Raw genomic sequence first — 13,552 nt, 5'->3', positions numbered from 1 at the left:
AAAAATGAAAATTCTGTCATTAATTACTCACCCTCATGTCGTTCAAACCCGTAAGACCTTCGTTCATCTTCGGAACACAAATTAAGATATTTGATTAAATCCGAGAGCTCTCAGACCCTCCATAGACATTAACACAACTGCAATGTTCCCAGGTCCAGAAACAGCATGGACTATTTTACCGATGTCCTTGTGACATCAGTGGCCATTTTGGAGAGTATTCACTAAATGTAAACCGTGCTGACACAGAACAGCATACACGGTTTACGTTCAATGGATATTCTCCAAAATGGCGCCAGGGGTGGACACAAATTGTTGAATATAGTTTTTTTTTTTTTTTTTGCACAAAGTATTCTCGTAGCTTCGTAAAATTACGGTTGAACCCCTGATGTCACATGGATTATTTTACCGATCTCCTTGCTATGTTTCTGGACCTTGATCGTGTAAGGATCATTGCTGTCTATAGGAGGGTCAGAGAGCTCTCAGATTCCATCAAAAATATCTTAAATTGTGTTCCGAAGATGAATGTAAGATGAAGTCTTATGCGTTTGGAACAACATGAGGGTGAGTAATTAATTTTCATTTTTGGGTGAATATTTTTGAGTGAGATTTTTTTTTCTGTATCTCCTCGTGCTTTTTTTTATTATTGACTAAAATGCAATAAAATAACTGACACAATTTGCTTTTAAATTGCTCAGCAATGAGCCATCAGTTTAAAAACGCTGCTTACGTGTCTGTTTTAAGGATGGTAAATGTTTGAAACTCCAGAGGGAGCTGCTGTAAAACCACATGCAAGATTTCAGCTCATTCAACAATTTCATCAAAAACATTTTAATAGGCTTTGCCATCTTACTTAAAATAGACACTTATACATTTCAAATTTTAATTAAAACAATTATATCCTGGCCAGAGGAGAAGTATCAACAAATACTGAAAACTTGTTTTTCCTTTGAATTAAATTAAGACTATTAGCACATTAATTATTGTTTTATTCAAACTTAATTTTGATCAGTTTGCCATAAAACAAGACTTATTTTATTTTAATCTCTAGACGCGTGACCCTGGACCACAAAACCAGTCATAAGTATCACAGGTATATTTGTATTTGTGTCACATTTGTACTGGAAAACAAGACAAAATACTGAGGGTAATCCCCCCCTCCCCCTCCCCAATATCATATTATATACAGTTTTTGAGCAATACAGTCATATTCACAGAACAGATTCTCTCTGAAAATGCCACAGATTTCAAACCACAGCAGGACATGTTTAAAGACTGTCAGCACGTCATCTATTAGCACATACGACACCGTAGATGAACACTATAGTATTTACATAATGAATGGGTATGCAGCAACATTTTGACAAAAAGAATCTGGGTTCAGCAAAACATGCAGACAGGAGTCTAAAAAACGATATATATTTATAATGGCATTTGGAATGCTCCTGGTGATGTCCATTCTTCATCTAAGCTCCTTTTACCTTACAGCTAATTCAAATCAGCGAGGTAACAAAGGGTCTTCTGAGAAATGTGTGGGTCACCAAAAAGCCATAAAGAACACACAGCCTCAGATTGGAGGACTGCTATAAATAGATGCAGTTCAGGTGCTCATGTCCATGGTTACCTTCACAACATACCATTACAGGAGTCTGTAGAAACCGCACACATTAAATAAAAGTAAATAAAAGATAACCCTGACACTACATTCTATAACTGCTCTCTGTCATACTTCTGTCCTTGTCTCAATTATGACATCTATAAGAATCACAGGGTGTTGTTAAAGCGTTCAGTGACCAGTCTTTAATGTTGCTGGTCTCAGACCAGGGTGATTGTTTGTTTTGGAGGTAATTTGCAAATCCTTGTGGCTCATCCAGTCTTGTCTACCATGGAGCCCATCTATTGAGTCTACAGATCATATGAACAAAAGGTCTTCTGGTTTGAGATGAGATCTTGATGTGTTTGAAAATGTACTTCTTCTTGCTGTGGATGGAGAAAAAATATGAAATTACTAGATGGTCTTTCAGCCTTACCAACTCTAGTCAATGCCCTAACTGTTGAACCCAATTAACTATATAACACATGGTAGCAATTTCAGATATTAATATGTAATTCAATTCGAATTTAGAATACACATTTGAAGCATCTATATTCAATCTCATTAATTTAATTTGAATGTATAACAAGTCAGATATAAATAAAGTTTGTTTATATCTATAGAATCTGCAGATGCTAGTTACAAAGAAAGTAAGTCTTACATCCCCAGAAACATAGCATTAAAAACCTGTAAACTGTGTAACTTAAAGAAGAGTATTAATTTAATTTGTAATAACAAAAAGACACAGAGAAACTAAAATATTTAAGCTTAAATTTATGATTTATGTATTTGAACAGCATAAGGCTTCTATCCATTTTGTCTACAAAGTTTTAATATAAACAAACTAATAAACTTAATGTGATGCATATTTGTCAATCATACATAAATTAAATGGGTAAAAAATAAATACAAATTCTGCACTATTTTAATAATGATTTTCAAATTGCATTTATTCAGATTGCTCAGAATCAGAATAAATCTGTTGTTGCAAAAACTATTTATTCATATATGAACATTGATCAAATATGCAGGGCTCGCAAAGTCGCTAGCCCGACGTCCTGGGGCTATTGTGTTTTTCAGTCGGGCTACCAAAATGTATCACTGCCCTGCCCGACGGGCTACCTTAAATACAGGGCTCCCGCAGGTCCTTAAAAACTCTTCAATTTAGTTGTATCAAACTAAACGCCATAAAAAGTTTTAAATATGTTAAATGGTATAAGAATGTCTTAATTATAATTTCAAGAGGTCTTACAGTTGGGGACGGAAAGACAAGAATGGCAATAAACCTGTATTAAACTGCAAAAGGCAATGATGCAATTGAATAAATATGAGTGCTGCACGTTTCAAGTCAAAACACCTGTCGTCTTTATGTGAATGTATCTGAAGGGAACCGACTGTCTTCAGAAACGTATCGTTGGCATTTTTATTTCATCTTACCTATAATGCCTGATAAAGCAGCGTTTATGAGTGCGGAGGGTGCTGCATTGTGTACAGTCACTAACGGGGAAACCGATATATTAAGCCGCTCCAAAAGTGCCACCTCGTGGTAGAGAATAAATTTGTATTTCCAATAAGCCTTTCTTGTGGTTTATGGTCAGATCAATGCAAATATCGACCCATGTTTTTAAGAGCAAACACATAGATTTGTAAATGAGAAAGAAGTTAATGTGCTTTCTAAAAATCTAAACAATTAAACAGTAATATATATATTCATTTTAATTTAATATATTAATTTATATGCTTGATTTATCCCTTTTCATGAAAATGCTCTAAAGGCTGAAATGCTGTTGTATTAGATTTATCTGAAATGTAAATCATGTAATTTTATGGCTTAATACAGTACGTTACCATAGACATTGTCCAACCCCGCTCATACTGTGTTCATTTTACTTGTGCAGCTCTTAAAATGGGTCATAAATTGCCGTATTTTTTTTTTTTTTAAAGATTCTGCCGATACCTTGTAAATAGTGAAATAAAATACCTTCCTTCACATTTGTTGATATTTGTGTATTGAAATATTTTTGATGACAATTAAACTCCTATCTGATTTTCTATATTTAAAAAAAAAAAATTATTTGGGCTTGTTAAATAAATTTTCGGGCTACCAAAATCTGAAGAGTACCTGCCCGAAGGGCTATCAGGGATTTTGACAGTTTGCGAGCCCTGATATGGTTGGCTGTGGAACACGCAATATTCATTTAGTTAAAATGTATGAGATTGAAGTAATATTGATTAAACAGAACAAAAGTGGTCAGTAAAGTAATATCATTTTAAAGTTTTTTTTTGTTTTTTTTTAGCTCAGAAAAAGTGAAATTATATTGTAGAAACAATTGTCACTCAAATTGCTAGTAAATGTCACAATTAATTACTAAAAAACAGCAAGTAACAATTTCAAAAAAATATTTTTTTACAGTGTAAGTCCGAATACCTTAATGAGAAGGGAAGAGAGGACAAAATACAGAGCGGACATGACCCCATTTATAGCAGCAATAGATTAACATTGGCACATAACTTGAATAGTTTTGTATTGTAAATAGTCTATTAATGATCCATAATTAATAGAGTAAAATTTTATTTACTTTCTTTACCCCTGTGTTATTTAGGGCCATCCACAAGGGTTTCTGAGCGTCTAGTAGGGCCACTGCTCAGAGCACTGGATTTGAGCACTTCTACCACAATTACTTGCTCCAATAGACTGTGAAAGAGAAACAACTCAAACCTCAGCCAAGAGGAACAGAATCTCAAAGTGTCCATCAGTGTTTCTAGAAACCAATTAATCCCCTTCCTAAAAGTTCAAGACACAGCCAACATTCGCCCCTTCGCCAAATCACAGCTGGCAATAAGACAGCTGTTCCCTGGGCCTCAGGGCTGTCGCGTATAGACACATGGTCTCTTTCAGCCTGTGACAGTGAGTGGGGACCTGGGCGATCCAGAGCAACTCAAGTGCGTCACAGCAACCCAGATGGGAGCCAGTGGTCTTCTGTGCTACCAATGGGCTACTCTGGCTCTAAGTGTTCCAATACAATCGAGGGCCTATTTCCAAATGACAGTCTGCTCACACAACTGCACTACAGGAGTATTTGTCAGCGTACATCAAATATTACTGTGACTCTCTGCGGGTTTGTAGAATGAATGGAGCTCTATATTGGAGCACTTTCAAATAAATCACAAAACGGGTGTCTCCATGACAACAACTGAGAAACATCTCCAATGAAAATGTCAGCATACCGTCAATGCTAAACCATGTAGGCATAAAGATGAGTTGTGCATAGTTGATATTTAAAATCAGTGACCAAAAAATGAGGATTTAAAATAACTCATGAAATAATAATGGATAGATGTCTTATGAAATGTAATGTGGTACTGTGGTAGCTATTAGGCAACAACGTGATATTAATGTACAAAGTAAAAACAAAGTAAAATACCAGTTCTGCAACTCCTAGTAGTTGTAGGTAATCCCTGTTACAAGCTAACATTTCAAAGCAATGTTAACTAGTGACTACCTTATATAATTTGGTACTGATCACAAATTAAACAACTAAAATTGTCATCAGTAACACAAATATTTTGCATTTTAGTGTTAATTTAATCTTCATTTTCTCATGAGACCCAACCAATTAATTGTCGTGTTAAATATTATAACCATGCAGATGTTCTGTTCCCTCAAGGTGAATGGCAATGAAATTGACCACATTTTCTGAGTCTTTATAGTGTCTATGATGATAAAGTTGTAGCCTCCATCTCAAGTGTTGCACACTTATTTGGAAGTGCTCTATCACTGACAGAATTATTTCAACATGATTGAGTCCCTGATCAAAGTAGAAGTGAATTCTCTCAGCCATTGTCACGAATCTGGTCCATGCTCTCCCGGTCAACCACCACTAGAGGTCACCCGTTCACCACATTGACTTTTTCACTCACAACACACTGGACTCCATTTCCCACAATTCATTGCACTGACGACACGCACAGCTGTTCACCATTATCTCGCCCACACCTGATTATCATTTCTCAATCACTCACTATTTAAGTCTGGGACTTGCTATTGCTCACGGCCGAGTATTCCGTAACGGGGCTGACGAGACGTGAGACATGCGGATCCATATGCAAAGCTTTATTATACAACATGGTCATACAGGCAGGGTCAGGAGACAGCAAACAGGTATGGCAGAGGCAAGACAGAGCAATCTGAGGAGCAAGCGTGGGTCGACGAACAGCGAACAGTATCCAAAGGGGCAAGGCAGAGAGATAATCCAGAAATGAAAGCAATAATCCAAACGGGGAGCGAACACAGTCCAAACGGCAAGGCAAAGGGGTAAATCCAGTAAACACGGGCAGGGTCAGACACGGCAGGAAAACAAGGCCAGACTAAGACTAGAACAATGGCTCTGTAAAGTTGCTATCGCTGGGTTAGTGATAAACGCTAACAATACTCGGCCCAGAGCAAGAGGAAGTCCCAGGTTAAATAGTGAGTGCGTGATTGTGAAATGAGCATCAGGTGTGTGTGATGAGTGAATGGTGACAGCTGTGATCTGTGCAATGCATCGTGGGAAATGGAGTCCAGTGTGTTGTGAGTGAAAGTCAATGTGGTGAACTGGTGACCTCTGGTGGTGGTTAACCGGGAGAGCATGGACCAGATTCGTGACAGCCATGATGCAGAGGTATACTATATACTGCACTTCAAACGGCTTTTGTTACACTCAAGCTAGAAAAAGAGAGAGAGAGAATATGTCAAGATCTTGAGAAAGCAGCTTGTATGTTGTAATCATGACAAAACAAGACAGAAAAACTGCATGGTCATACTTCCCTACCTTTGGATTAATTTTAATCTAACTTTTATTTATTTGGCAGCACATGGAACAATAATCTTTAAGTATTTTTTACAAACAAATACGTTCCTAAGTAGTTAAGGTTGCACTTTAATTTTGGGACCAATCCTCACTATTAACTGATTATTAACTATGACTTGTCTCAATAGACTTCTAATTTGCTGCCTATTACAGTTTTTTTTTTTTTTTTTCAATTGCTAACAAGCATTTACCAATACTTAAAGTACTTTTTCTAAACTATTAACACAGCAACACATCTACATCACACAATTAGCCAAATAGTTAATTTTCTGGCCAAAACCACATTTTGTTAAATAAATACAAACTCTACATTTCAAAATGCTGAATACGTTTTTCTACATATAATTCTATCAAAACACAGCAAACCAGATTCAAAATCGAGTCATTCGGTCAAAACATTAGCACTAGTTTCTATCCAACAGTAGCATAAAGTCAATCATAGCACAGTGACTGGCAAAATACTAACAGTTGATGGCTTTACAAAAACTGCATTACTTGTCATGTTTCAGTTCTATAGTTTTAGTTTTTTAAAGTTTTAGTTTATCTTCAACTGAAACCCATTTTGCATGTTTAAGTGTTAAATGTGTTTGTTCTTGGCAACCTACTATCTAAAACTGAATGAGTCATTACTTTATAGAATGTACAATAGAAAAAATAGGGTCCCCTATGCAGAAATTAATGCCAGGGATCAACAAACATTCCAACATACATGGCCTTTGATGCAAGCTTGTTTCCGTCACAGAATAAAAAAAGTAAAAACACTAATTGTGACCTTTTTATCTCACAATTTGGACTTCTATTAGATCTATTAGATAGATCCAACTATTCCTCTCCCTCTCCCGGGCATTATTTTTTCTCTCTCTTGATTCTGTGATGTTTTGCATCCCCAAAACAATTCAAAGAGGTCTTATTTTTTTATGTTGTTGATGTAATAGAATAAGCTTCAACAGCAGTCTATTCCTCCAACTGAGACTGGAATCAGCTATTTCTAAATATTTCAGTGATCTTAAAAATGCTAATCAGTTGTTACAATATTTTATATAGAGAGATTTTTTTCAATACCTTTGAGCTGCTGCTGTTGTTGAAGAAGTAGAAGCTTTATACTATATTTAAGGAACATTAATTCTTCATTTCTGACATGCTGTGTTTAAGCATTTGTAAATAACACTAAAAAGATCCATGATTTTGGTTTTGGGTAAGCTTGTATGAAAAGAAAATGTAAGCATTTTAGAAGCATGGTAATTGACTGCATATTGTGTGAAAACAACATGAATTGTGTTAATGGCATAGTCACAACAGACGGATGTTGTGCTAATTGTGTTTAGAGTTTTGAAAATGTGACAGATTGGGCAAAAGGAAATAAGCAATTGACAAAAACTGTAATAGTTAGTAAGGTAGTTGTTAAATTCAGATGGGGTAGGATTAAGGGATCTAAATTGTGGTCATGCAGAATAAAGCATTAATATGTGTTCTATAAGTACTTAAAAACAACCAATACACTAGTAATATGCATGCTAATAAGCAACTACTTAGTTACAATTGGTCCAAAGTGTTACTGTAGTTAACTATTAATTTTGTCACTAGTGTGTTTGCATTGTATGCCTTTAAATTGTCATTTAGTTTGATATTCCTAACTAGTAAACTAGCAACCAAGACATCTGTTAACTGGTAATAGTCAAAGTTAACTATAACTATTCACAATTTAATGAAAATGTGCTTAATAAGAGAACTTAACTATTATTATACTTAGTAAGTACATTAATATGATGTGTTGTTTCCTAAATGTTTATGTAAATGATATATAATTCATATCATCCAGATTTTCTGTCTAATGTAGCGAAAATCTAACTACTTAAATGTATTAAAGAGCAATTAATACATATTTCATTATACATGAGTAAACTAGTTAAGCGGGTAAAGTTTAACTAGTTAACTAGTTACTGTTATTAATTTGGTCACATGCAAGAATAACCCTGTGCTAATTGGACAAAAAGTAGTTAACTAGTAACTTAACTTAAACAACTAGTGTGCATTTGGCTCTATGTCTTTAAATTGTCAGTTTGCTGTTCCTACCTAGTTAACTAGCAAATTAGTCACTAGTCAACTAATAACTACTATTTAACAACTATGTTGAAAATTTACTTTGTTGGTAAGAGAAGGTAATTAGTAGTAGTAGTAGAAGTAGTTGCAGTAGTTAACTAGTATTTTACTTGATTAGAACATTAATATGACTTAACTAGTTATGTAATCCATTACTGATGGTATAGCCCATTCACTGTCGGTGATAAAATTGTGTGTTTAATGAGCAATTACTGTAATAAACAAAGGACGTTGTTCCTTAACATACCTTTTCCCCACAACTCATGGAGTTCCTTTACAGTACAACATCCTGTATTCTCCCCTCCTCTTCCTCCTCTTCATCTTGATCATCGGTCTGGATGCGAATCTCTGGTCCATCTTTATGAGATTCAGGCTGACTCTGAGCACGCTCAGGTTTGGGGGTGGAGACAGATGATGAAGGCGGTGATGGCTGCTGAACAGACATGGCTCGACGCAGCAGCGGAGTGCGCTTGCAGGATAGGAAGTCCGGGGATGGAGATAGGAAGTCTGTTTTGGAGGAAAGGCCAAAAGATCCCTGACGAAGCACCATTCGGGTTTTTTTGGAGCGTGAGCCATGCTCAAACTCAAGAATGGAGAGGTGAGCTGCATAGCCTTCACTCAGAAACTAAGTCAGATGAAATGGGAACAAAGGAGGGAAAATTGTGCATGAAAAGATAGAGTACTGTTAAAGTAATTGAGTAGACTAAGATGAAAACACCTTAAAGGGTGAGTTAACCCCAAAATTAAAATTCTGTCATTAATTACTGACCCTCATATTGTTCCGAACCCGTAAGACCTTTGTTCATCTTCGGAACACAAATTAAGATGTTTTTGATTAAATCTGAGAGCTTTTAGACCCTCCATAGACAGCAACGCAACTGAAATGTTTCCAGGTCCAGAAACGTAGTAAATACTTCAGTAAAACAGTCCATGTGACATCAGTGGCTCAACTTCAGTTTTGCGACGCTACGAGAATATTTTGTCTTTGCGCAAAGAAAACAAAAATAACAATTTACTCAACCATTCTTCTCCCTCAAGTTACGTCTTCCGCCATTTTAGAGAGTATCACAACGCATACGCACGCTTTCCACAAATTAATGAATGATCGAATTCATTAAGCAATTACTGAGAGAGTATCCGTTTGGCCATCAGTAAATCCTTTGTCTCACCACAGTCTAGTTTGGTTTAGGTGTTTTGTTTTCTGTGTTCTTGGCATTCTCCATAATGAAAATATTTTACTACAACTGTGGTTGTAGCAAAGGTTAAGTTTGTGGTTGGTTATGTTCTGTTTATTGTGAGATGTAGTAACTATAGCAACGGTAGCGCCCATTGCAATATGTTGCCAGAAATTACAGTGAAACGCTTAGTACAAACAATTAGGTAAGGGTTACAGTTAAGACTGGGGGCAGTCGTGGCCTAATGGATAGAGAGTTGGACTTAACCTAAAGGTCATGGGTTCGAGTCTCAGTACCTGCAGGGAATGGCTGCCCACTGCTCCAGGTGTGTGTTCACTACTCACTGCTGTGTGTGTGCACTTGGATGGGTAGAATTCAGCACAAATTCCGAGTATGGGACACTTCAGGGATACCCCTAAGTCAAATTACTCAAGAGCTTTCATGCAAACAGAGCTTTACCTGGCACTGATGCTGATGTTTCTTGGATGGCCTGCCCACAATGTATATCTGATTAGGTGCCAGTCCCAATGTGCTGTATACAGACATGTCCTTCATAGAGCCATACGCTGCACTGATCTTAATGTGACACTATGTGGAAAAACAAATTTATTCAGCATGTTTTTCCATCCCAATGGACAATTGAGGTATGCAAAAATAGCAATCTGTTTTAAAGAAAGATTAATTTATTTGTTTTTAAATAAATCTAAATAAAATATTGAAGCTAATCATTACTAAAAACCTACAAAATTATCTTGTAATGTAACATATTATAATGTATAATGTAAATGTCCTGCTGTGTTGTGTACACGCCATCGGCAGACCTCTTTTACTAGACTCTTCAGAAAAATGGTTTTCTGACGCAAGGGGTCATGAACGAGTCCTTCTGAGAAGAAGACCATGCCCTGAGGGAAGTTGTGCTGAGAGAGCCAAGACACCACCCTCTGCTTCTGCATGTCAGGACGGCCAGTAATGTAGATGATCAGATACCCAAGATCCTGCCAGTGCCTACAGAATAATCAAATCACAGTTATACAGGGGCTAACAACATCTATGAATTGTGTACAAAATAGGGCCTTAAACTTGATCTGTGAAAGGAGTCTTACCCTTCAGAAATTGTATCTTTCATCAAATAAAATATAGCCCTGCCCCCAAACTTAGCGAGTGTATCTAATACAGTACAGAGGTGCTATCACATTAGCAAAATTTTGTGTGAAGGAATTGTCAACAGTCAATTGGACTATTGTCACTAAAGATGTATGAAGCACAGCTCACAGTCACTTTCAAGCTAAACAGCTTTCTGTTTGTAAACTTGACATAACCAACTTGAACCCATTTTGAAATCTGTGGGGAAATGTTTTGCTCCTACACAAGAAATTTTCCATCACGTGGATTCCCATAGAAATGACGTTCTACATATGTTTTGCACATGAAAAACCATGTAAACCACACATTAAGACTAACTGTCTAACTGTTTATCATCAGTCACACATTTACCTGACCACATCCACAGCTCCAGGGCGGACTTTGGGATCACTGCCCATAAGGGAGACACTGGCAGCAAAGGAGCCATCAATACTAAACACCACACACTCCATTCCCCGTGGCAACACTGTGAGGAATGCCTCTGCACTTGTCTGATCACCTCTGTAAGGACAAATAAGGAAATGCAACAAACTCAGGTTAGAAATTCCTCCATTCTTTAAATCATTAAAAAAAAAAAAAAGAGTCTATAGTTAGATATTACAGTTAGTGTTTTGTGATGAGAATGTGAATACTTACTTGATCACCATTTTGATGGGGTAGACACCTACCCCGAGTCTTTTATTATCAGGGATGGTGTAGGACACCCGTCCGCTGCTGCTGGTCACCACAGTGTCGAACAGCACCCAACGACCAGAGGCAGGCTGTGTCTTTAAAAACACATCCACCTGACAGACAGGATATTTGAACTCATAAAAATATATACCAGATCATAATTTTAGTTTCAGTAAACTGTTTTGTGCTGTCTATCCATCAGAGTGGTAATGCAATCAGTCGTCTTTAATTTTGTAGCATTGGTCATGACAACAATACAGTTATGACAATGACCATCTTACCTTCTCTCCCGTTAGGGTCACCATGTCAAGAGGGCCATACATAAACCGCCCCACCAGTGTCTGCGGGCCATCTTCTGTCACGATGACATCATGAACTCTGTGATTGGCCGTTACATTCTGATAATGAATAATAATAATAAGACAGACCTCCAAAGGGATGCTAATAAAAACGATTAAAATCTATTTTAACAGGATTATTATGGTTAACTAAAACTAAATTAAAACTGAAATAAAAATTCATATAAATGATATAGACATATAAAAAAAATTATAACAAAAACAAAACAAGGAATTTCCCCTTAGGAAAATCTCTTCTCTAATTAATTCATAGAAAAACCTTTCTGTGAATGAACACACACATCCTTCAGGTCATTGTGTATATTATTACTGTTCTCGTATATGTTCTTGTGTTGAGAGTGTATATTATATGTTGATAACTATGCAACATGTAAGTGTTCTAAGAATCTTTAATAGTTTGTACATCAACTTCCAAACCAGCTCATATGCAAATTAGCATGCATGGAGATAAAGAGTCGTAAACTTTCCCTCCAAGTTATTCTTTAGACCTCTATAGCAGATAAAGCTCTCATATCAGTGATTCCCCGCTAGTCTGTGGTTCTGTTAGATCCTAAGAAGATGAGGAGGATGTGAGCTAGAACTCTTCTGGACCCTTAAGTTTTTCTGCCAGGCCTTGTGGCCTTGACTTTCCATTCAACCAAGGATCCTCAGATCTCAGCAGATCGCTTTTTTAGCTCTTTTTCCCTTTCTACCTGGGAAGAAACTCCCATTTAATACACAGAGCCGTAGTTCGCTGACAAGCCACGCAAAATCACGTTCATAATCGCTTATAGATCGCATTTGATTATGAACGCAATTTTGCGTGGCTTGTCAGCGAACTAAGGCTCCGTGTATTAAATGCCGCTCCATCTGAAAGCAGGTGATGGAGATTTACCGCTAATCAAAGAACCGGCTTTACTGACGAGATGCGCATGACAATCGCATGCGATTAATCGTGCAGCCCTACTTGTGACTGTCCCATTGACTGCCAAGTAACTCTCACTGTCAAGGCACAAAGTAGAATGAAAAGCATTATCAGTATAGTCCATCTGCCATCAGTAGTTCAATCTGAATTTTACGATGCGACGAGAATACTTTTTGTATGCAAAGAAAATAAAAATAACGACTTTTTTTCAACAATTCGTCTCCTCTCTGTCTGTCCGCGTCAGCGTGGCGCCATTTTAGAGATTATCCACTGGACGAAAACTGCGTACACTCTTCTGTATCAGGCGCAACACAAGGATGCGCTATTTTCGTTAAGTATAAATAATGTAGAATAGCGCCTCCTTGTGTTGCGGCTGATACAGAAGAGCGCACGCAGTTTGCGTTCAGTGGATAATCTCTAAAATGGCGCTACGCTGATTTTTATTTTCTTTGCGTACTAAAAGTATTCTCGTCGCATCATAAAATTCAGATTGAACCACTGATGGCAGATGGACTATGCTTTTCATACTTTTCCGTGCCTTGACAGTGAGAGTTACTTGGCAGTCAATGGGACAGTCGGCCTTCTGGTTTTCAACCAAAATATCTTAAATTGTGTTCCGAAGACGAACAAAGATTTTACGGGTTTGAAACGACATGGGGGTAAGTGATAATGGCAAAATTGCTTTATTTTTTTAAACATGCAGACGGGACATAAAATATTTATAATAATAATAATATATTATATTGTTATTATTATTA

The 13,552-nt window shown here is 36.9% G+C and overlaps 1 protein-coding gene across 1 annotated transcript in view; it reads right to left on the bottom strand.

The window, feature by feature from the left end:
* Positions 1-8,815: 8,815 nt before the first annotated feature.
* plrdgb (PITP-less RdgB-like protein) overlaps positions 8,816-13,552 on the bottom strand; it is a gene marked incomplete at both ends in the record, with an annotated part of 111,689 nt that continues 106,952 nt past the window's right edge. The window contains 6 exons of the mRNA XM_079406022.1: positions 8,816-9,166; positions 10,176-10,304; positions 10,538-10,721; positions 11,211-11,360; positions 11,496-11,644; positions 11,813-11,929. Coding sequence (XP_079262148.1) covers positions 8,816-9,166; positions 10,176-10,304; positions 10,538-10,721; positions 11,211-11,360; positions 11,496-11,644; positions 11,813-11,929 — 1,080 coding nt within the window. The remainder of the gene's footprint in view (positions 9,167-10,175; positions 10,305-10,537; positions 10,722-11,210; positions 11,361-11,495; positions 11,645-11,812; positions 11,930-13,552) is intronic.

Source organism: Barbus barbus (assembly GCF_936440315.1).
Source record: "Barbus barbus genome assembly, chromosome: 43".
Taxonomy (NCBI): Eukaryota; Metazoa; Chordata; class Actinopteri; order Cypriniformes; family Cyprinidae; genus Barbus; species Barbus barbus.
This window is presented reverse-complemented; position numbering and strand designations above follow the sequence as displayed.